This window comes from Triticum urartu, chromosome 5 (genome assembly GCF_003073215.2).
Source record: "Triticum urartu cultivar G1812 chromosome 5, Tu2.1, whole genome shotgun sequence".
Classification (NCBI taxonomy): Eukaryota; Viridiplantae; Streptophyta; class Magnoliopsida; order Poales; family Poaceae; genus Triticum; species Triticum urartu.
Window position 1 is genome coordinate 582,373,462 of NC_053026.1, and position 20,715 is coordinate 582,394,176.

Below are 20,715 nucleotides of genomic sequence, written 5' to 3' on the forward strand. Positions count from 1 at the left end.
GGTTATCTTTTTTTTTTGAAGGGTACAGTAGTTGGTTATTTGTTGCAGACATAGGCGCACGCCCTGGCTTCCATCGTAAAAAAAAAAGAGAGGCACAAACTTGCACGGAACCGGAACGTGCATGTGTACACCAGTATTCCATACCGAGTATGATTAGTACAGTAGTACGTAGTACAGTTAGTCGCAGATTACTATTTGCTCTCGGTAGCTACCCTAGGCCTTTATATACATGTATACACCAGCACTTGTAAGACATATCCCGCCAGTTGATTTTGAGTTATTACATAATCAAATCAATAAAGCAAAAGAAGCACCAATCGATCATTCGAGTGTTTCGCGTGCATACGTTGTGTTCGGCCCGGCGGCAAGAATCAATCAAGTCTCGGCTTTTTGTGCACGTCCCTGTGCTCTCTATCTACATGCAGAAGCTTGTCTTCCATCTTGCTCCAAGAATGGCGAAGCATTGCAATATTTCTGTTGCCATGGTAGCTGATGAATCTGTGCAGAGGTCATATACACGGTCATGCATTCTCAAGGTAGATGGATACTCAAGAGCCAGGACGCTACTCAAGAACGACGAGTACCTGACTTCTCCACCTTTCAGTGTTGGAGGCCACAACTGGGCCGTGACCTACTACCCAAATGGTAGCGAGCTTTGTCCTGATTACATATCTATTTTTCTACATCTTCGATCCGCCCATGCCGAAGGTGTGAAGGCGAATTTCACGTTCAGTCTACTAGACGAGAACGGAGAACCGGTGCCTTCGTACACCCGTAACCATGGCACACATACATTCTCGAGGAAAGCTCCAAACTGGGGCAACCATAACCTGATGAAGAAAGCTAAGCTGGAAAGATCGGAGCATCTCAAAGATGATTGTCTGACCATAAGATGTGATGTCACCATCATGACGGAGATCCTCGGTGAAGAAGAAACAAGGGCTTCTCCAGACGACTTGCACAGGCATCTCGGTGATCTCCTCGAGAGCAAAGATGCAGCAGACCTAACATTTCAAGTAGGCGGGGAGGAATTCCCCGCTCATAGGTGTGTCCTCGTCGCTCGGTCATCTGTCTTCAAGGCGGAGCTCCTCGGCGCCATGGAGGAGAGTTCCAGTAGTGCTATCAAAATCTATGACATGGACCCTGACGTGTTCAAGGCCTTGCTCCATTTCATATACACCAACAAAGTTTCTCCTGTGATTGATGTGGCGATGGCCAGTCATCTACTCGTAGCGGCTGATAGGTACAACATCGGCAGCCTGAAGCAGATCTGTGAGGAGAAACTGTGTTGTCATATTGATTCAAACATGGTGGCAACCAGTTTGGCTATAGCTGAGCAGCATGGTTTCCATCGTCTGAAAGAAGCTTGTTTGCAGTTCCTTGCTTCACCATCCAATTTGGAGGCGATGATGTCAAGCAACGGTTATGAGCATCTCAAATCTAGCTGCCCGTCTGTTCTCAAGGAGATCATAGCTAGAATACTCCCGGCTGAATGGAACGCAGCAAAGGATATTATCATGTCAATTTAGTGCTAGTGTGTTTGGTACTGTTATCATGCATGTGGTCATCCAATATTTTAGTACTAATGTTTATGCTACTTCTCCATGTATGGTTGCATCATTATTGCATGCATGTTACAGACCAAAAATGTTAGTATCAATCATCCAATATGTTCATGCAAGTAGAATGGCATATTTTTTCTTGCGGGAGAAAGATAGTATTATTTGATTATCCGCTGTTTGCCCATCAACCTGGCATGGCTGCCCATCCACCTTACTTTGTGTGTTAGTTTGATTACTGAGAAGTTACTTCATGCGAAACACACATAGTTACGTTCAGCTGGATATTGAATTAGTATCATTCGTGTTCCAAGATTTGCATATATGGTCCAGACGCTTCTGAATTTTTTTAAGAAAAATGGAAGCTTCATTACCCGGGGCTTTTGTTCCAACTAATAATAGCTGCACACAAACGAACCCAGTTAGTTTTTTGTTGTAGAATTTGTCCATGACAAGACAGCTTGAGATATTCGGTTTTAGAACACAACAGTCAAATATTTCAAAACTATAGTAGAAACAACTGCAGAATGCGTCCCTCTGGCAAAGGATATGATAGCTCCCTCTCCTTCTCATTAAATAGGTTCCATATATCAGATTTTTGCCTAGGAGCGCTAAGATATACTCCTAAGAGCATCTTCAACAGGCGCCCAAAAAGAGCTCCGCGCATTAAAAGTTTATTTTTTTGGGCGCCGGGCAGCTCCACAGAAGCTATAGCGCTAAAAGTTTTTGGGCGTGCCCTGAAAAACGCTATCGCGCGTAACATATTTTGGGTGCCGGATTGCACGCGCTTCACAATTTGCACTATCTGTTTTTTAGGCGCGCATTTTTGAGCGCTGCCAAAGCAAAGTTGGTACCGGCGCATTAAAAGTGCTACAGTGGCACGCTATAACGTTTATTGGGTGCGGAATTTTTATGCGGCCGTTGGAGATGCTCTAACATCCTATGATATAAGAGCGTAGTATAGTTCAAGGTGGAGCACAGCATGGTATACATGCACACGTACGTGGATGCATCATCTACCTAATGAGCCCTAAGAACTTCCTGATGGGGTAGTCGAGCGGGCCCATGACGGCCTGCCACCCAACCATGGTGGGGTTCATCTCGTCCCAGAAGAAGAAATAGTTGGGGTTGTCGCACACTTTGTAGAGGGGCTCCAGCTTCTCCGTGTCGACCTGCCCGCAGTACCCCTTGGGGTCTGTGCTCTCGCAGCACGGCGCCAGCTTCTCCCTGAAGAGATTGGGAATGATGTCGCCGCCCCCGTCTTCGTCGTTGTAGTGCCGGACGACGTTGCTGAAGGCGGCGTTGAGGTCGACTACGAGCACGTCCTCCATGCCGGCCAGCTCGTTGGCGAGGTGGTGGTTGTGGAGCGTGGCGGCCAGGTTGCGCCTCTCGTTGCAGCGCGTGTGGTTGAAGGCCCTGGTCTCGGACGGCGAGCAGCCGAAAGGGTGGAGGTTGTTGACGAGCACCTTCTGGACGCCAATGTCCTGCAGGCGCCGCACGTTGAACGCGATCTCCTCCACCACCTTCCTGGCGAAATCCTCCACCTCGGCGAAGCTCTTGGTGTCGGCGGGAAGGGCAGCGTAGTCGTTGCCGGAGACGGCGACGAGCGCGACGGATTTTGATGCCAGGCGGTCCTGGTCGATGTCCCCGTCCTTGACGAGCTTGTGGAAGGTGTGGATCTGCCTGGCGAGCGTCTGGGTGCCCGGCACGTCGAACACGCCGGAGCCGCCGGCGGCGAAGTTCAAGCCTGCCCGGCCGACCTTGCGCGTGAGCCTGTGCGCCGGAGGGGACTTTTTCTGCCCTAGCATGTAGGCTGCAAAGTGGTTCAATAGAATGACACGTCGGTCCATCAATCAAGTCGGCGAAGGAAGATTTAGCAAGGGGACGACGCACGTACCGATAAAGTCGGACTGAACCAAGCTGTTGGAGAAGCGGCCGGATAAGCCATAGGGATAGCGCCACTGGCGATTCAGCTGGGATCTAGGGTTCATCTTGACGAGGTTGCCGTTGTCGGCGAAGGAGTCGCCGAAGACGTAGAAGCTGTAGCCATTGTAGTCGTCGGAGTGGTCGTGCTGGTGCCCGTCGTCGCCGCTGTGCCCGTTATGGCCGTGGTGGTTCCCCTTTCCGGGCGGGTGGCGCCCCTTCCCAAGCCCCTGCGGCGGGGACGATTCCACGGGAGAAACTGCACGCACGCAGATCGATCAATTTATGCAGCAAAACGTAACATGAGCAGCTACCAACATACAATTAGAATGTGTAGAAACTAATAAGAATCAAGTGTGCTAATGAACAATCTAGCAAGTGCGCACGTACCATTGAGATGGAGGAGGAGGAGGGCGCAGGCGAGCGGAGGGATCGCCGGGAGATTCATCCTGCTCGGCCGAACTGGCCGGCCGGCGTGATGTGTATGTGCGTGGTGCTTTGGAGGAGGAGCGAGGGAGATGCGTGCGTGGAGAAGATCAGGTGAGTTTTATAGCCAAAATCCTTGATCCACATGCGGTTAGTACGCGTGATGCGGTGCGATCGCAACAAACTGATCCATCATTTGCAGGTTGTTACGCCGGACGCCGCCATTCCTTACGCGAAACTACCGGCGCCGATCTATCTCTGTCGTGCGCGCCCTCCTCTCTCCGGCGGAACCCGCGGCGCGACACCAAAATTTACCCTACGTAAAAAAAGTGTCGACCTCCCGCACACACGTGCTCCCTCGGGCGGCTGGCCCAGTATAGTTCAGCTGCTGTTTCTTTTATTTTACTAGCAAAAAGGCTCGTGCGTTGTAACGGGAGAAAAAAAATACCACACACTCTTAATTTACAATTTTTTTATAATCTGAGAATTCGTAGCTATTTCTTAAATACATGAAGAGTTGTTGAAAAGATACAGGGTTTTTTAATCTTAAAAAGAGAATTTTTTTTGTCTGCAAAAGAAACTTTTTTGTATAGTCTCCTGTTGACGCGGGTACTTGCGCCCCTATTTCATCACAATTTTTTGCCATACATGTCATAGGTATTGATCCCTGTTCATCACTATTTATATCTTATCAAACTTGTCTTTTATTTTTTATATTTTTGATGCATGCCTCCTTTTAACTTTTTTTCATGCATGTCCTCTCACCTCTCTTTTTTCTTTTTATATACAGGAGAATAGTGTAACATCTCTTCTTTATCGGATCTCCTTTGCAATTTCTTTTTTATTTATTTTATAGTGCACATCCCATCTTTATTGGGTCCTTCTTTTATTTCTTGTCATTCATGTCCTTAATTATTGGTTGTCTCTAGCAAAGTTATCTTCAATTTCATGTCCAATCCTGATTTTGGTGAGGTGCTCATCCCCAATCTGAATCAGTACCGGTATGAAAAAAGACATATAATGCATTGTTGATTAACATTGCAGGTTAGATAATATTTTTTAAATTGCTAACAGGTAAAATAACATCGTATTTAGGCTCTACATATTATTCTAATCAAATTTCATGTATTACATGTTAAATTTGAAGTTACAGTTTAGAAGATATGAATATTAAAAAAAAATATTTTGTATGTACTACGGATTTAATGTCAAAAATATCAGGGGGTTTTCTAAAAAATAGCACGACAGACTAAGAATATCTATTTCTTTTATTAGTAGGTATAGAAAACATGAATATTTTAGTTATTTTTTAAAAGTGGACATTTGTCTTGCATAAAATGGTTTTTAACTCCCTGAATATTTTTTTGAAAATACTAAATGTGAGCACGTTTAACAAAAAAACATTTTTAAATTTTGAACATTTTGAAAAACATGAAGATTTTTTAGTTTTGCGAACATTCTTTAGAAATTGCAAACATTCTTTGAACATGAAAATAAAAAGAAGGAAATTGAAAGACAAAACTGTCTAGAAAACTGATAAACAAAACAACAGGAAAAAGAAAAACTACAAATGCAGATCGGAATCCTATTTAAATTGGGATCGGGCCATCAATGTGCTTCCCTGTGAGCTTGGTGACGTTTTGGCATAGAGAGCGTGAAATAGGATATTCTGAACCCGAAATTGCTTCACTTACGGATGATGCTTACGGAAACTGTCGTATGGACAGATGTGCCAGCGCCCAATTCATCCCTCCCCCTGAATTTCGGATATGGGGCCCTCCTCCTCCCAGTCAGATGATTTCATTTCAGTCCGTAAGTGAAAACGCGTTGAAAGTTGCCTATAAGTGTGGCATCTCTCTTCTGAACCCGACAGCGAAAGAGCGTGCACGGCTCACTCAGGCGTATTCAATGCGATCCTAGGAGCTCGCATAACCCACGGGGTTGTGGCGATGTTCTACCATAGCCCCGTTTCTCGTAGTCGAGCTTAAACCATGTAAGAGCAACTCTAGCAGATCCCGTAAAACGCGAACCAACCTATGGTTGAGATGGTTAGGTGGACAGTGGTATCCTCAGCCCATCAGGGTTCAAATTCTGGTGCTCGCATTATTTTTGAATTTATTTCAGGATTTTCGGTGATGCGCTTTCAGTGGGAGGAGACGTTCCCGTCGACGACGAGGCGCCTATGGTGACTTCGTAAATCTCAAGATGATATGCTGGCTCAGTCTCTCGGAGGTGCTCATAGGGGTAGGGTGTGCGTGTGTGCGTTCATAGGGGTGAGTGTATGCGCGTGTGTATGAGCGCTTATGTCTGTACTGATGCTCAAAAAAAGCAGACCCCGCAAAACGCTGGCCCAAAAAACGCATTTGCAGTTCGCGCAAAACAGATTTTGCGGGCCGGCACGGACTGGCACAGATGCAGACCCCGCAAACGGTCAGCTATGCGGGTTCTGCTCGGACACCACCGTGACGACCCGCAAACAGATAAACTGCAAATCTCGCATTTGACATAGAATTTCACAACCAAGTTCAAATTCAAATGACATAAACAGTTTTACGCGTAAATAGAAGCCAAGTTCATTACAGCTAACGCAAAAGAGGTCCCTGCAAAAGGTTTGCGCCCATGTCCGGCATCATCTTGATCGATCTTCACTCCGTGCCATCGGGTCCACCTTGGAGTTCATCGGCGCCACCGAATCCACCTCCGGCGCTTGTTCCAACTCCCGCTCCGAAATCATCCACATTGCCACCATATGGAGCGGAGAAAACATCACTGGAACTGTAGCACGAACCGGCCAACGCCACCATTCTTCTCTTCAAGATTTCTCTCCTTGCCATATCATGCCATGTTTTGGTGAGGTCATCCATGTCATTGCGGTTCATTGACATGATCTTGTTCTCTTCGGCAAGCAACATGGACATAGATTTGTTTTCGGCGGCTCGTGCTCTTCTCTCCTCGATGGCAGCTTTGCGCAGCCCCTCTTCCTTGAGTAACTGCCACTTTTCTTGCTTCTCCTTCGCCTTCTTCTTAGCCAACTCTTTCTTGATCTTCAACGATTTCAACAACATCGACTCGTTGGATTGCAACATGGCATCAACCTTCTCCCTCAAGCTTGATGCTTCTTGCTCTCTCTTCATCTTCTCCTTGGTCTTCTTGTCACCATCGGGCTTGTGCAAATTTCTTGGGCCATCATCATCCTCATCTTCATCCATGTTTGTAAGTGAGCCCCTCTTTGGTGGGGATTCTTTGTCGATCAACTTCCACTTCTCGCAATTTTGGAGCAACTCCCAACAATGCTCTACTTTGAAAATTTTGCCTTCCGAAGCTTTCATGTCCTTGTATCTATGTTGAGCAATCTTGTCCTACACAATGTGAACAAAGTGATCCAATCATTTATCATGATGCAATATGATGATGCACAATTTGAACAAAGGCAAAACAAACTCACATAGTCAGACTCCACGGTGCCACTTGGAGGTGCATTGCGTACTTGCTCCAAGCAAGCTGTCCAACGACTTCACATAGGCTTGATGTTCTCCCAACGCCCTTGAAGCGATCGAAATGTGCATGGAGTCCTATTGGGATACTTTGCCATAATGCAGAAGTATTGATCTTCGATCCTTTGCCAATATCTCTTGGAAGTTTGAGATGTACCCGTGCATGCATCAAGAGACACCGCACTCCATGCTTGAATCAAAGCTTGATCTTCCAAGATCGTGTAGTTCTTCGATCTTATGCTTTTCCCAGTTTTTGCTTGCGATTGCTCAAACGCTTCCGCTTCGATCTCCTCCAATTCGTCCGCACAACCATGATCATCCACGCCGGCCTCCGTTTCATTATACTCGAATGGTTCGAAAGGGGCTTGATCAATGTCAACCGCGTTCGTGTCCAACAAGTTCACGAACTCTGTTGTTGCATTGTTCGAACCACCGCTATAGCGAACGATAACAAGTCACGCGCTATCGAGAATAATGGCGAAAAATGAAAGGGAATCGCCAAGACCAAAGGCGCATACCTTCCGGCCATTTCGTCGAACACCTCGCTCGCGGGGGGAGTGGCACCGTTGAACGGCATCGCCGGAGCACCTCCTTGTGGCGGGATGGAGCAAGAGGTTGAAGAAGATGGCTTCTTTGAAGCTGGAACCTTCCTTCGCTTTACGCCCACGACCTTGCCGACCTTCTCCGCCGCCGGCCGGGATCGTGCTGCCGCGTTGGCGCCCGGAGCGCGGGCCATCGCGGCGGGGGCGGCCGGATTCTCGCCCTGCATGACCATGTTGCCCTGCCGCTTGCGGGCAGGCGCGGCTTGGGCTTGCGCGACAACGGCGGGGCCAACTTGGCCGGCGACGAGATCCGCCCGAGCGGAAGGGGCGTGCTCGACCTCGACGGTGACGGGGGACAGCAGGGGGTCGTCCATGGCGGCGCCGGCCGGCCGGGGAGGAGCAGCCGGAGCTTGCGGAGTGGGGGCAATGGTGGCGGAGGGTGCGGGGAGCGGGAAAGGCCGCGCGTAAATGTCCCTCCCGCCAAATCTTGCGTGGGATAGGGGTTGAACTCGGGTCGGCCTCCCAGCCCGTGAAGATAGAGGTTGGGGGAGAAGATTTGCCGCGCCCCGCAAAAAAATTTAAGGGCCGGGACGGGATGCGGAGTCTGCTCGTGCAGATTTTCTGACCCCAACCCGCAATTTGGCGGTTATTTTAGGGACCGGCGCGTTTTGCGGGGTCTGCTAGAGTTGCTCTAAAGTGATTGAAAGTATGATCTTCTTTTATGTACTTCACGTCATATTCCGACCGGTAAAATTATTTTACAGCATATGGAAGAGGCCTTAAAACAGGGAAAATTATTATTGTGCCACTGGCCGGCTCCAGAATATGATGCTTGCCACTAGTTTTGTCGAAATTGTGCACAAGCCACCAACTCAAGTTGAAATGTTGGATCGAAGCCACCGCACACTTTGGTGCTCGTTGCTGCTACCAAGTCACCCCTCACTATTGTTTTCTTTGACCCACTTCCTTCCCTATTGGACCCACTACTTTGCCATGTCATCGGCAATGAAGAGGATGCTCCTTTGACCCTAGTTCTTTTCTTTTAGGTCCCATTAATTTACCATGTGATTGTAGACCCACTCGTAACAGCTAACACATCCGGTCAATCCCCCAAGCCCGAGCCATCCCCTTGTCTTCATCTTCCAGCCATCGCGTCCAATTTCCTCTGGTCCTCCGCCCCGCAACGGGTAGATGCGAGCTACCTTCTAGATCTATGCTAACTGACAATGTAACTAGGCGGGCATGAGAGGGTGGAACAAGGTCGCGACGAGATGCTCTGATCGGCACTACGACGATGTTGTCTCCCGGCCTGCCAGCGATGTTGGGGCCACGTACGCGGGCTTGGTAGCTCGCGCAAGCCGGTGATCCCTTTTTTCAAGTGACAGGAGCGCGGGGGAAATGGACTGCTAGCATGTTCGGTAAAGAACGAGCAGAGCGCGAACCAATCTGTGGTTGGATGGTTGGATAGTTAGAGAAACAGTGATTTCTTAGTCTATCAGATTCAAGTCCTGGTGCTCGCATTATTTCTGAGTTTATTTTCGGATTTCCGGCGATGCGCTTTCAATGGGAGGAGACGTCCTCGTCGACGACGAGACGCCTATGATGAATTTGTAAATTTCAAAATGACATGCCGGCTAAGTCTCTCGGAGATGCTCATAGAGGTAGGGTGTGCGTGTGTACACTCATAGAAGTGACTGTATGCGCGTATATATAAGCGCTTGCGTTTGTGCTAATGTTAAAAAAAAGAACGAGCGAAGCATGCGGAAAGCAATGACTCATGCGCGGGGATTCAGACTTCATCCAACGGCCACAATTGCCTGAATCCAAGGGCGTGGAAGGCAACCGATCAGGGAGTCATACTCCCTCCGTTCGAAAATACTTATCTTAAAAATGGATAAAATGAATGTATCTATAACTAAAATAAGTCTAGATACAACCATTTCAAAAATAAATATTTCCGGACGAAGGAAATATTATTCAATGTCAGCTTTAAATTTTACGAGATCTTAAAATTATGGGGGTTAAAATTAAACAAGAAAACATGAATATGAGAAATACAATGGAGACACATTTTATATGTCCTAAACTAAGATTTCATTTCTTATATAAAAGAAGGCAAGTTTCTTGTTATTATCTCCCAGCTGATCAGTTATCCGACGCGTCATCACTGGTATAGTATCATTATACACTTCGTCACACGGACAGATTAGTCTGCCTTACTAGAGGATCTGCTTGCCGCCGACTGTATCGTCGTGGCGGTGCGGTTGGGCTCCACGATGGTCGTTGAGGTCCTTGAGTCCAACGTCAACGTGCTTCTCGACAGCCCGGATGAAGCAAGATAATGCGGTGGCGGTGTCACTGCTGCGAACGACAACCCACATGGTGGACTGCGCGCTAGAGTATAATTCAGTCGGCACGTAATGATACATCGAGAAATAAGGATTCCAGTCGTTCCCGGGCTCTCTCAGAGTTTAGCAACTCTCGGCCGTCGGATCGTTTCGCTTGATACGTTTGGGACCGTCGGATCGAGCCCTTAGTCGCCCCCAGCCGCCGGATTGAACTGAAAACACTGTTGCAATGAATAGTTTGCTTCCCAGTTAAAATATCTTGTGCCACCGCTGTTATTACAGTGCCCTACCGAGGGCGTTTTCGTCTTTGCACATGTTGGCCCATGACGCGTTGATCCCTGGTTGGCCCGTCAATGGATGAGACAAGGGAGGGCGTCTGCCTCGCCTCTTCGTCCTCCCAGTCGCCCCCACCATCCCCGCACTCGCCGCTGCCGCCACCCTTCATCCCCCGTGCTCCGCCTCGTCCCCTTCCCTCCCGTCGCCCGAATCACATGCCCGCTGGTCGGGCCGCGGTGGCCGGATTCGAAGACGGCCGGGCGGCGACCATTCCCGTGAGGCTCGGCAGCGAGCAGCGCACGCCGAGGGGTGGAAGGGCGCTCTGGATCCGGGCGCGATGGCGGCCATGGCCGAGCTTGAGTCTAGGCGTGTGGGTGCGTTGGTGAGCGCGGCGGTGGTCGGGGCCGAGCTCTGAGCACGGCGGCGGCCATGGCCCCGTCCTCCCGCATCCCAGCCTCGCTAGCCCCAGCCCTCTCCCCGGCCTCTCCCTCCACCAGACCTCTCCGCCCCGCCCACTTCGCCGCCACCAACGCCGCGTAGACCTCGCCGCCGCCAACGCCCCTCAGACCTCGCTGGCGTGGACCTCTCTCCTCATCTCCCTCGCACCACGCCGCCCGCAGCCTCCCCCTCTCGTCATCAGAAGGGAAGGGAAGGGAAGAGAAGAGGGAGAGTGAGCAGGGCAGGTGGCGGCCAAGGTGCTCATAGATTCGCCGGCGATGTCGTCCGACCTTGGCCTCCGAGTGCTTGTGCTCTGCCTGCTCCGGGCCCATGCAATGACCTGCTCGGGATGCCACCCTCCCCCCTGCTCCAACCCTAATCCCCTCCCCTCCCCTCACGATGTTGCTGCTTTTGGTCACGCAGGTGCACGCACGCGTCCCTGCTCCTCTGGTGGACAAGGTCGGTTCCGATCTGGATGAGCAGCAACTGCTGCAGGTGGATGAGGCACGATCCCTCATGGCTTGTCCCTCCTCCTACTCCCCCTGAACGTGGTGAGCTCCACCCCCTCTTCCTACCCCTGCACATCTATCTTATCTAGCCAATTTGATTGCAATTTATCAGAAAGTGCCAAGCAGCAGGGCTCGAACATCCGCTAAACATCTATTTGGCATTTGTGCTTCTCTTATTGTTATACCTGAATGCTTATTGCCTTCCAGCTCTATGTTTCATGTGCCAATGGCCACTGGTGTTAATTGTTTGGTCAGTGTGCGCTTTAATTTTCATAAATCGCAAAAACAATATATGTTTACCTATTTTGGATTTTGTATCCTATCAGCATAAGGGATAATATTTGCCATCTGCTCTCATATTCTGATATGCTTCCTATGTTAGTTTGCACTTCCTCCAGTCAAAGTGTTTAATGTATGCTTGGCTGCATGTTACTTGTTTTGAACGTAGATGAATGGCTGCAAGGCGTAGTAGCAGTAGGTCGGTTCAGTCCTAGCCTTGGATCTAGCACGATTCATCCAAAGTAGTTTTTTGTTGTCTTCCTGGTTCTATTTCTCTATCAAGAAAGGGACAAATTTTTGTTTCTTTCTGTCCAGGAGGAGCTTGGATCTAGCTACATCCTTGGAAGGATATATTTCTGTCCTATGTTCTTTGGTTGGTATTTCTTTTTTCCTATCCTAGAGTGTAAAACACGAATCTCAAGTCTGTGCTATGATGGTTAGTGTGGCTCTTGCCAATTGTTTTTTGGATAAACTAAGTGGATCTGGTCCAAGATTAAGGATAAAATAATTTTAGAGATCTCAGGTTTGGTGTAATTGCAGACTCCACTATTTAGCCTTAGGTTAATGTTGGTGGGTGGTACCAAATTAGGTGCACACTTGTGGCATGTTATATGGTCTAGGTAGGTTCTAAGGAAGGGGATTGTTGGATAGATGGTTGTGCAAGCTTGCTTTTACAATTAGGTTTACTTCATGTGTCTTGTTGTATGCTGGTGCCCCATTATGGCTTCAGGATGAATCTTCTTTTCATATTGGCCTACATTATATGCTGGCGCGGTGGCGCCCCATTATGGCTTCAAGATGTGGATGCTTGCTTAGGATCAAATTTACTTCCAGCTTTGTCTTGGCCTTTTCCTGAATCTTGTTCAATTGTTCATTGCAACGTGGGATATACCGTGTCTCTCTTCCAATGCAACCTGCAAATTTTTTTAGGAAAATTATTCTAATACTCTTTTTTCCATTTCTAATACTCTTTTTAGGCCCACATATGCTGGTTTCTAATACTCTTTTTTCCTTCTTTTCGTGTTCAAGGAAAAAAAATCGAGTGCTGCAGTGAATCATCTAATTCAGGGACGAAACACAAATCAGATTGTGCTTATGTCGCTACCTCCTATGTCTACAACAGTACAATTTCAGGTCTGTATATATGGACCAACCTGTTATTTGTACCATGTCACTGATTCATACTGGTTGTTAGAATTTAGTTGCTTGTCAAATGTTCATTGTATTAAGAAGTATGATGTAGCGTCTGTATCCAATGCAACTTGGCTATAGTTTATCCAAAGTAGATGTCTATTACTCTGGTTGATTTGAGACGGTGATATGGTTTTGGGGGTCCATGTGCACCTGAGCTTAGCTACTTTCTCTATTTTTCTTGTTCTGGGAACTCCGTGTACACTGTATAAAATTAGTCTACAACATAATCAAATTAACCATCTCATAGCTGCACAATTTTCTTACCGGTCTTGGTAATAGGGGCCCACAAGGTACTTCTGTAAAGTACATACAAAGATGTACTATATATGTGCAAAGTATCAATTCAGTACACCGAATCCTATGACTTGTACCTCTAATTGAGGAGGGGGGAATGTCAAAGCAGTTAAAATAATCCTAAACAATCTGGAAACATATAGCTTTGAATAGACATATATTATTTTGCTGAAGAGTTCAGTCCATGCATGTTTTGCCATCTAATTTTGTGTTTTGGGTTGTATGTCATTGATACTTTTAAGTCGTATGATGATTATCAAAACCTCGCCCTGCTATTTTGTTATATTAGATGCTCTCCTGCTTTGGCTAAATCAGATAGAGGCTTTAAGCATATTCAATTTAGATAATGACAGTCTTAATTTGGATAAATGAAATAACAAGAGTCCAGACTAATGTGGAACAATTGGTCAAAATATAAAAGTTTGGTTCCTGTCGGTTTAGTTAGTGGCCTATATGAATCTTATTTGGACCACAATATTTTTGTACGGTTATTGATTTGCTAGCGTATATTCTAAACTTAATTTTGTTAGCTCCTATCTGGTGTTCTTTCTTATAATATCTTTTTATACGTCGCAAGCTTACTCTGTCATGAGAGTTTCTCCGTGTTTATGAAGAAAAGATTTGCGTTCAGAGCACCTTCGGTATAAGAATTTGTTTTCTAATTCTTGTTGGTCAGTCACAAAGCATTAATTTTGGTTTGCTTTATAATTTTTTCAGGAGTAATGGGAAATTATGAGCTCCTACTTGTTTTTATGCCAGCTCTATGTCGTAGTTAGCTGCGACCTTCTTCCCCGCGTGTTTGTGATAATCAGTTAACTTCCAGAGGGAATTGTGATTGTGATTAGTATCTTTAAGATCGACGGGGAACTCTTGATCAACATTTTGTTAGCAGACTAAGAAGTGACCTAATATTGGTATGCAGATCACAGTCATGCCAATTTCAGTATTGTCTAAATTGATCACGGTGAAACTACATATGCTATTCTAGATTCAAGTTGAGTCTTGACCTCTACAGATATGTACTTGCTTTTCCTCTCCATAGGTTTCTAGCACTCTGAATGTATCCTATTGGCACATAATTACATCAATTTTCCTTGCAAATCAACTTAGAAATCCATTGCCCCCTGTACAAAATCAACTTTGAATGGATCATGGCCACACATAACTTCAGTTTTGGCTGGGTTTTGGAACTGACAAACATTCGTTGTATATGTGTATTCAGGTTAAGAAAAGATATGGTATTCAAACTATTCTGATTTCTCTATTAAATCGAAGATGACAATGACATCGACGAAGGTCTGTATGCTCCTGTTGTCAAGTCTGCTTGATTTTTTTCTTCTAATTTTACCTAGCTCTGCCTGGTGAAAGCATTCGTCCATGCTAAGTAGCCAGTCATTTTGCATTTAGTTTTGTCGTAATATTAATTCAGGTTCTACAGTCTGCTAGGTCATGTTTTTTATTTACTTAAGTTCACATCTAATTGACTGAATTAGTCACGCATGGGAGAGCAGTCTGAAAGTTATAATAGGGTATGCAATAATAGTGTGATTTATGTTGCTGGAAGTACTGCCAATGCTTTTGTCATTTTTCAGGTTTGCTCTCGGTTCTGTTGGCAAGGGATCTTTGGTCATGCATCCATTGTAGAATGGCAATAGTTGAGCATCAAGGGACAACAGAAATTACTATGATGATATTTCAGGTAGTAATTACTCGAACATAAACTTTTCCTGTTCTTTTTTTTTCTCCTTTATTTTGGTATGATGATGTGTTGATGCCCCCTGTCATGTAATTATTCCAAGATAGCCTGACTGTAATATTTCTGGGAGAAATATTATTACGAATAGAGAAAGCTTTATTTCAGGCATCTTAATATTTCATATCGTCCTAATATTACAGTCAGGCTATCTTGGATGAAAGACATAGTTCGTGTGAATCATGACCTTCTACGCAATATTTCTTTCTGTGAAATCATTCATGTGTGTATATGTGGGTATGTTTGTTGGTATCTACTCACTATATTATATACCGTGTTATTCAGACATCTCGGGCCCTGCAGGGAGATCAGAGGCTGGCAGTGCATGCAACAGGGCATGTTAATCAGGCAAATTATCATTCAAAGACTAGGTCTATGATGCTTGGGGCGAAGGTCCTATTTCTCTCATTCCTCCCTTCCAACCCTCAACATTCTGGATCATGGATGTAAGCTGTGCACAATCACATTTTTTTGGTAAATGCATATGAGCAATGAACTTGGGAGCATTTTTATTCTGGTGTTAGTTTGCTTGATCTAAATATAAGATGTATTGATCTGTACGCTGATGAACAATTTGGCTGATGCATATTGTTCCTTAGCTGATCCGTCTGACCACTACAGTTATGTGGCTTGATTGGCTTTGTGACTTGATTACATATTGTGGTTCGACCAGATTGGCTTGTGAGATGCGATATTATGCAGGGTAGTCCTATTTTTATTTCAAAATCTCAGTATTTTTTTACAATGGAAAGCACAACTTAGGCACGCTTCACTTCTTTGCCAACCTGTTCCCAGAATCTTTATTTTAGGTCCTTCCTGCATCAGATCTTTTTTATCTTTAGGCTGAATGATAGAGTGGAGATGTTAAACTCCTTCATGCTTAGAACATGGTGATAAGGAGAACATCTTTTTTTAGTTATGATTTATTTGAGATGTTTAAACAATGATTGCTACTTTCAAATAGATTTGATATGGTTCTCTGAAATTTCATTCATTTCATGTGCGTTCAGGTATATATACTAGAAGTTATTATGGCTCACTTACATTTATATCACGTCGACACAGTGGATCAACTGGTTAGAATTCTGTATATTTTTCTTCACCTCGTGAGAGGCACATCTTTCAACCAAGAATGTCATCAGCGACTATCCTGAGGACATGGTCAGAATACAATCTCAACACTTGCATTTTCATCTCCTTCTACCTTTTTTGTGTTTTGAGGTGTTAGAAATTGTGGGAAACAGTTCTGGATTGTGTGTGTATGGTAGTTTGCAAGTGAATTTGCGACTATTTTGGATATTGTCCCCAATTGAGGTTAATTTGAAATTGTGGATGCACACATGGTTTGTGTTCTTTATCATGGGGTATCTGTTCTTTTGCACATAGGTAGAAAGTGCTTGGTGGGTTTTTTCTTTTAGTTCAATTGGCATGGCCTACTGATGTGTGTGCTGGTCTTGCGTGTCCTGTGTCATGCCAGTGGCGTCAGTTTGTGAGGATTGTTTGATAGAACATGCTCGTCATAGTGTGTTGTCAGGAAGGTGTGGATGCAATAAGACATGTGCCCTTTAGTTTAGTCTCGTTTTTTCTGGTACATTTGAATTAGTCTATTAGTCTGTGTCCATGTATTCTTTTGTTTTTGGTTGGCACTTTCAGGTTTGTTTGCCGAGAGACAGAGAGTTGTTTGTCCATTCACACATGATAAACAGAGGGTTGGATTTTTTGTGTTGGATTGATGCTTGTGAAAGAGTGTGGAAAGGATAGGATGTTTATTGGGTTCTTTTGTTGGATTTGGTCTCCCGATGTTGCCATTGTTGGTCTGGTTTGGTTAATCCTTGCTTATTCATTTCTCTTAGGGATTGGATCACTCACATGGTTTGTTAGGAAGTAAATGGAGGTTGTACACCTATTGTGGTTGCAGTTCTCTTAATCAAAGTGCTGTTTAGCGGGGTTTTTGTCTGGTGCTAACTTTTTGGTAGGAATTTCACTTCTGCCCTGAAAAAGCAACCTGCAAATGTCCAACTGATAATAGTTCCAATGTGCATTTTCTTGCTCAGACCATGAAACCTCTTACAATAGCGACAATGTGAGACATAATCATAAAAATAAACAGAAATACCGGGTGGATCATGTATGTTCATACTATGGCAGTTATCTTCAGTCAGTGAGCGAGAATGGGCCTGAGCTGCAATCCTCACTTTTCTCTATTCCTTTTATGAAATTTCATTCATGGTGAAAATGTTCTCTCTTAATACTGTTGTTGCATCACCGTCTGAGATAAGTTACTCCAGTTGTACATAGGTATCCATCCTTTTCCTGCTCAAGTATCAAGTGGATGATATTTTGCTCTCACCTACATCATCTTTTCTTGCAGGCACCTTCTTCTTTCAGCTGCAATATTTATTTGGATCTCTCGGTTGTGAAGTGCCATATTTTCTATTTATACTCTGCAGGCACAATGTTACAGATTTATTTTCAATCTCAGTATGCCATCTATCCGAATTTTGTAGTGCCTAATATCATGAGCTAATGCTAATATTATTTATAGAGCTTTCATATTATCATGATTACACCTGTCAAGTATTGTCGACTACTAATTGCGCTGGCTTCGCCTCAGAACGTGGAAAGAGGAAGTAGAGTTATCAGTAGTGATCAGCTATAATGTACTGTAGATATCGATGTTTCCAGAGCATCATTTCCAATTGTCTATTATCTCATTGTGTTTATGAGCAGATACAGCATCTCATGTAACACTTATTCTTACCGTTCCTGATATGAACTACTTGGCATTATTTTATATAATTTATGTCTTTATGTTTTGTACCACTCGATACAAATTAGTTGTCCTTGGCAAACATTTGGCTTGCTTTTGGTACAAATTTTTTCTTTATTATCTATAGTGAAATTGCGGTTATTCTTGGTAACAACTACACTTTGCTTTTGGTATATATTTAATCTGTATGCCCTATGTTCAATTCAGTCATCATGGGCAGCAACTATACCTTGCTCTTGATATATCTTTGTAGTTTTTGTGATATACACTGAACACATTTATTGTGAGGTTATTTTAATTCCTTTGGATGTCCCGAACGCGTTGTTATATTGAGGTTTTAGTCGCTGGGTCACCATGCTGAGCCAAACAACAGCATTGCCTCCTTGACCAAAACATTTGGACCGGCACCCTCGCGCCAAGGCGCGATCCCAATCTAGTTAGACATTAGTGGTGGTGACGCGTTGCTACGAGCAGCAGCCCGAACGGCGCCAGATAATGCGGCAGTGGCGCATTGGCCGTGGGCAAAAACGACAAATTTAATCTCTGGAAGAAAAGAATTCACAAAGTAAATTGTCTTTGAAATTTTTTCGCTTTATTGACCCTTTCGTGTAGCGCCCGACAGCCAGACGTCACACTACACTGTGCAGCGTCTGACTGACAGACGGTATACGTCTGGCCAGTGTCATGTTCCAAATTGTCTGAAAATTATTAAGTCAGTGTAACGTCTATAGTCTAGGCGTTGCACAAGTTTAGATTTATCATGGGATCATCCACCCACAGAGAGTGCATGGTTTGCTACATGAGATGAGATGCAATGCGTAAAGTGTTGGAAAGCACTAGAGGCGACATGCATGGAGCGTGCTTGCATGTGAAAGCCAACACGGGCCGGTTACACACATGCATGTGAGTGCCGCTTTTAGAATAGGTTACGTAGAGGTAATCAGATATGTTTAAACTAGTTCTGTTTCTATCTCTTCTTCTGTTCTTCTTCTCTAAGCCTATCTCTCGTTGTATTCTGGAAGCCCTAGTGGTATTCCAAGACATTGTAAGCCACGGCAACCCTATAAATAGACATGCGGCCCGAGCAAAGGGTTTAATGCTTCGTATCAAATCTTACATGGTCATCAGAGCCCTTCCTCTCGTACATCTAGTTTTTCCTGAGAGATCGATCTAGTTGATCGAGAGAGAAACCTGAAAACTATCCAGAGAGAGACATCGAGAGAGATCATGTCAGGCACCAATGCCAGCACCGCTGCCTCCACCATCGCCGCCGCCAATACCGCCCTGATTGGATCCACCATGAGCATCTTGTCCACCCAATCTGCACCTTCCACCTATGCATCTTCTTCCACCTTCAGCAGCGTCTCTTCTCTCTGGTCTCCTCCATCTGAGAAGCTCACGAGGACGAACTTTCTCCTCTGGAAGGCCATCGTGCTACCCCAAATAAAGGGAGCACAGATGGAACACTTCCTTGACGCCGCAAGCCCGGCGCCCCCTCCTACCATCGCCGTCACCAAAGATAGGAAGGAGGAGCAAGTCTTCAACTACGCCCGACCGATCTGGTACGCCCAGCAGCAACAGGTACAAGGATACCTTATGGGGTCTCTGTCACGTGAGATTCTTGCGCAGGTCGCTATGCTTCAGACGCCGGCCGAGGTGTGGAGTGCCATCCACGCCTCCTTTGCTGCCCAGACGCAAGCACAGATCGTCAACACCCGCATTGCCCTCACCAATCTGCACAAAGGGAACATGGGCATGCCTGAGTATTTGGCGAAGATCAAGGCCTTCGCCGATGAGATTGCCTGCACCGGTGATCCCCTCTCTGAAGGAGAGCTAACCTCCTATGTGCTCAAAGGGCTGGACATCGAGTATAACCCGGTGATCTCAGCCCTGGCTGCACGTATCGAGCCGGTGACCGTCCAAGAGCTCTACAATCAGCTGCTAAGTTTTGAAGCCCATATGAATCTTCTACAAGGTAACAACATCCGCCAGTCTTCGGTTAACTCTATCTCACGTGATCGCGACACTGGAGGCCGTGGCCGTGGTCACCGTGGTCACCAACAGGGGCACGGACGCGGCAACAGCAACAACAGCGGGCGTGGGCGTGCCAACAACTCTGGTCCACGCTCCTCTGGCGCCTCCTACTCCAACACCAGGCCGCGTTGCCAGCTTTGCAAAAGTCAGGGCATGAGGTGAAAGATTGCTGGCATCGCTACGATGAAGATTACGTGCCTGAAGAGCGCCATGTAGCTGCAGCCATCAGGGAGCAAGAAGAAGCTGGCGAAACCATCTGGTATGCTGATTTTGGAGCTACAGATCATGTCACCAGCGAGTTGGAGAAGCTTGCAAACCGAGAGAGATATTATGGCAATGATCACATAAACACCGCCGCAAGTGGAGGAGGTATGGACATATGTCACATTGGTTAGTATTCTATTAATTTCCCTAATGTTAAACGTGATCTTCTTCTAAAAGATGTTCTTCATGTCCCTCAAGCCAACAAAAACCTTGCTTCCATGTCTCGTTTGTCCGCTGATAATAATATCTTTTTTGAAACTCATCCCAAGTATTTTTTTCATTAAGGATCGGGCAACGAGGGAGCTCCTCCATCAAGTTAGATGCGTCGGTGGTCTATACCCTATCACATCAAGAGCTTTTAGCCGCAAGCGTCATCGCCAAGTCTACTCCGTCGTCAAGCCATCCTTAGAGAGGTGGCATCAAAGATTAGGTCATCCTTCATTTAAAATAGTTGATCAAGTAGTGAATAAAGGCAATCTTAAATTGTCTAGTCGTGAGAATAAAGAGTCTGTTTGTGATGCTTGCCAATGTGCCAAGAGTCATCAACTCCCCTATCCTAGATCGAATAGTGTGTCTCATGCTCCGTTGGAATTGATATTCAGTGATGTATGG

At 45.6% G+C, this 20,715-nt stretch overlaps 2 protein-coding genes and 1 pseudogene across 2 annotated transcripts; 2 read left to right on the forward strand and 1 right to left on the reverse strand.

Moving 5' to 3' along the window:
• Nucleotides 1-419: 419 nt before the first annotated feature.
• On the forward strand, nucleotides 420-1,529 carry LOC125506134 (BTB/POZ and MATH domain-containing protein 2-like). The gene has a single exon (XM_048670999.1). The coding sequence runs from the start codon at nucleotides 420-422 to the stop codon at nucleotides 1,527-1,529; it is 1,110 nt and encodes a 369-aa protein (XP_048526956.1).
• Nucleotides 1,530-2,575: 1,046 nt separating this feature from the next.
• On the reverse strand, nucleotides 2,576-3,930 carry LOC125509645 (GDSL esterase/lipase At5g03610-like). The gene is made up of 3 exons (XM_048674661.1): nucleotides 3,873-3,930; nucleotides 3,457-3,741; nucleotides 2,576-3,372 (listed from the first exon to the last, which is right to left on the reverse strand). Exons 1-3 carry the CDS (start codon nucleotides 3,928-3,930, stop codon nucleotides 2,576-2,578), a joined length of 1,140 nt encoding a protein of 379 aa, XP_048530618.1.
• A 15,690-nt stretch (nucleotides 3,931-19,620) lies between these two features.
• LOC125511830 lies at nucleotides 19,621-19,759 on the forward strand (annotated as a pseudogene).
• The last annotated feature ends 956 nt before the right edge of the window (nucleotides 19,760-20,715 follow it).

What these genes read in the sequence shown, in the direction of transcription:
- LOC125506134 (XM_048670999.1), top strand. Translation starts at nt 420, where the DNA reads ATGCAGAAGCTTGTCTTCCATCTTGCTCCAAGAATGGCGAAGCATTGC.
- LOC125509645 (XM_048674661.1), bottom strand. Translation starts at nt 3,930, where the DNA reads ATGAATCTCCCGGCGATCCCTCCGCTCGCCTGCGCCCTCCTCCTCCTC. An exon ending in CCTCCTCCTCCATCTCAATG is followed by an intron (nt 3,742 to 3,872) that starts GTACGTGCGCAC and finishes GCGTGCGTGCAG; the next exon opens with TTTCTCCCGTGGAATCGTCC. An exon ending in GGTTCAGTCCGACTTTATCG is followed by an intron (nt 3,373 to 3,456) that starts GTACGTGCGTCG and finishes ACCACTTTGCAG; the next exon opens with CCTACATGCTAGGGCAGAAA.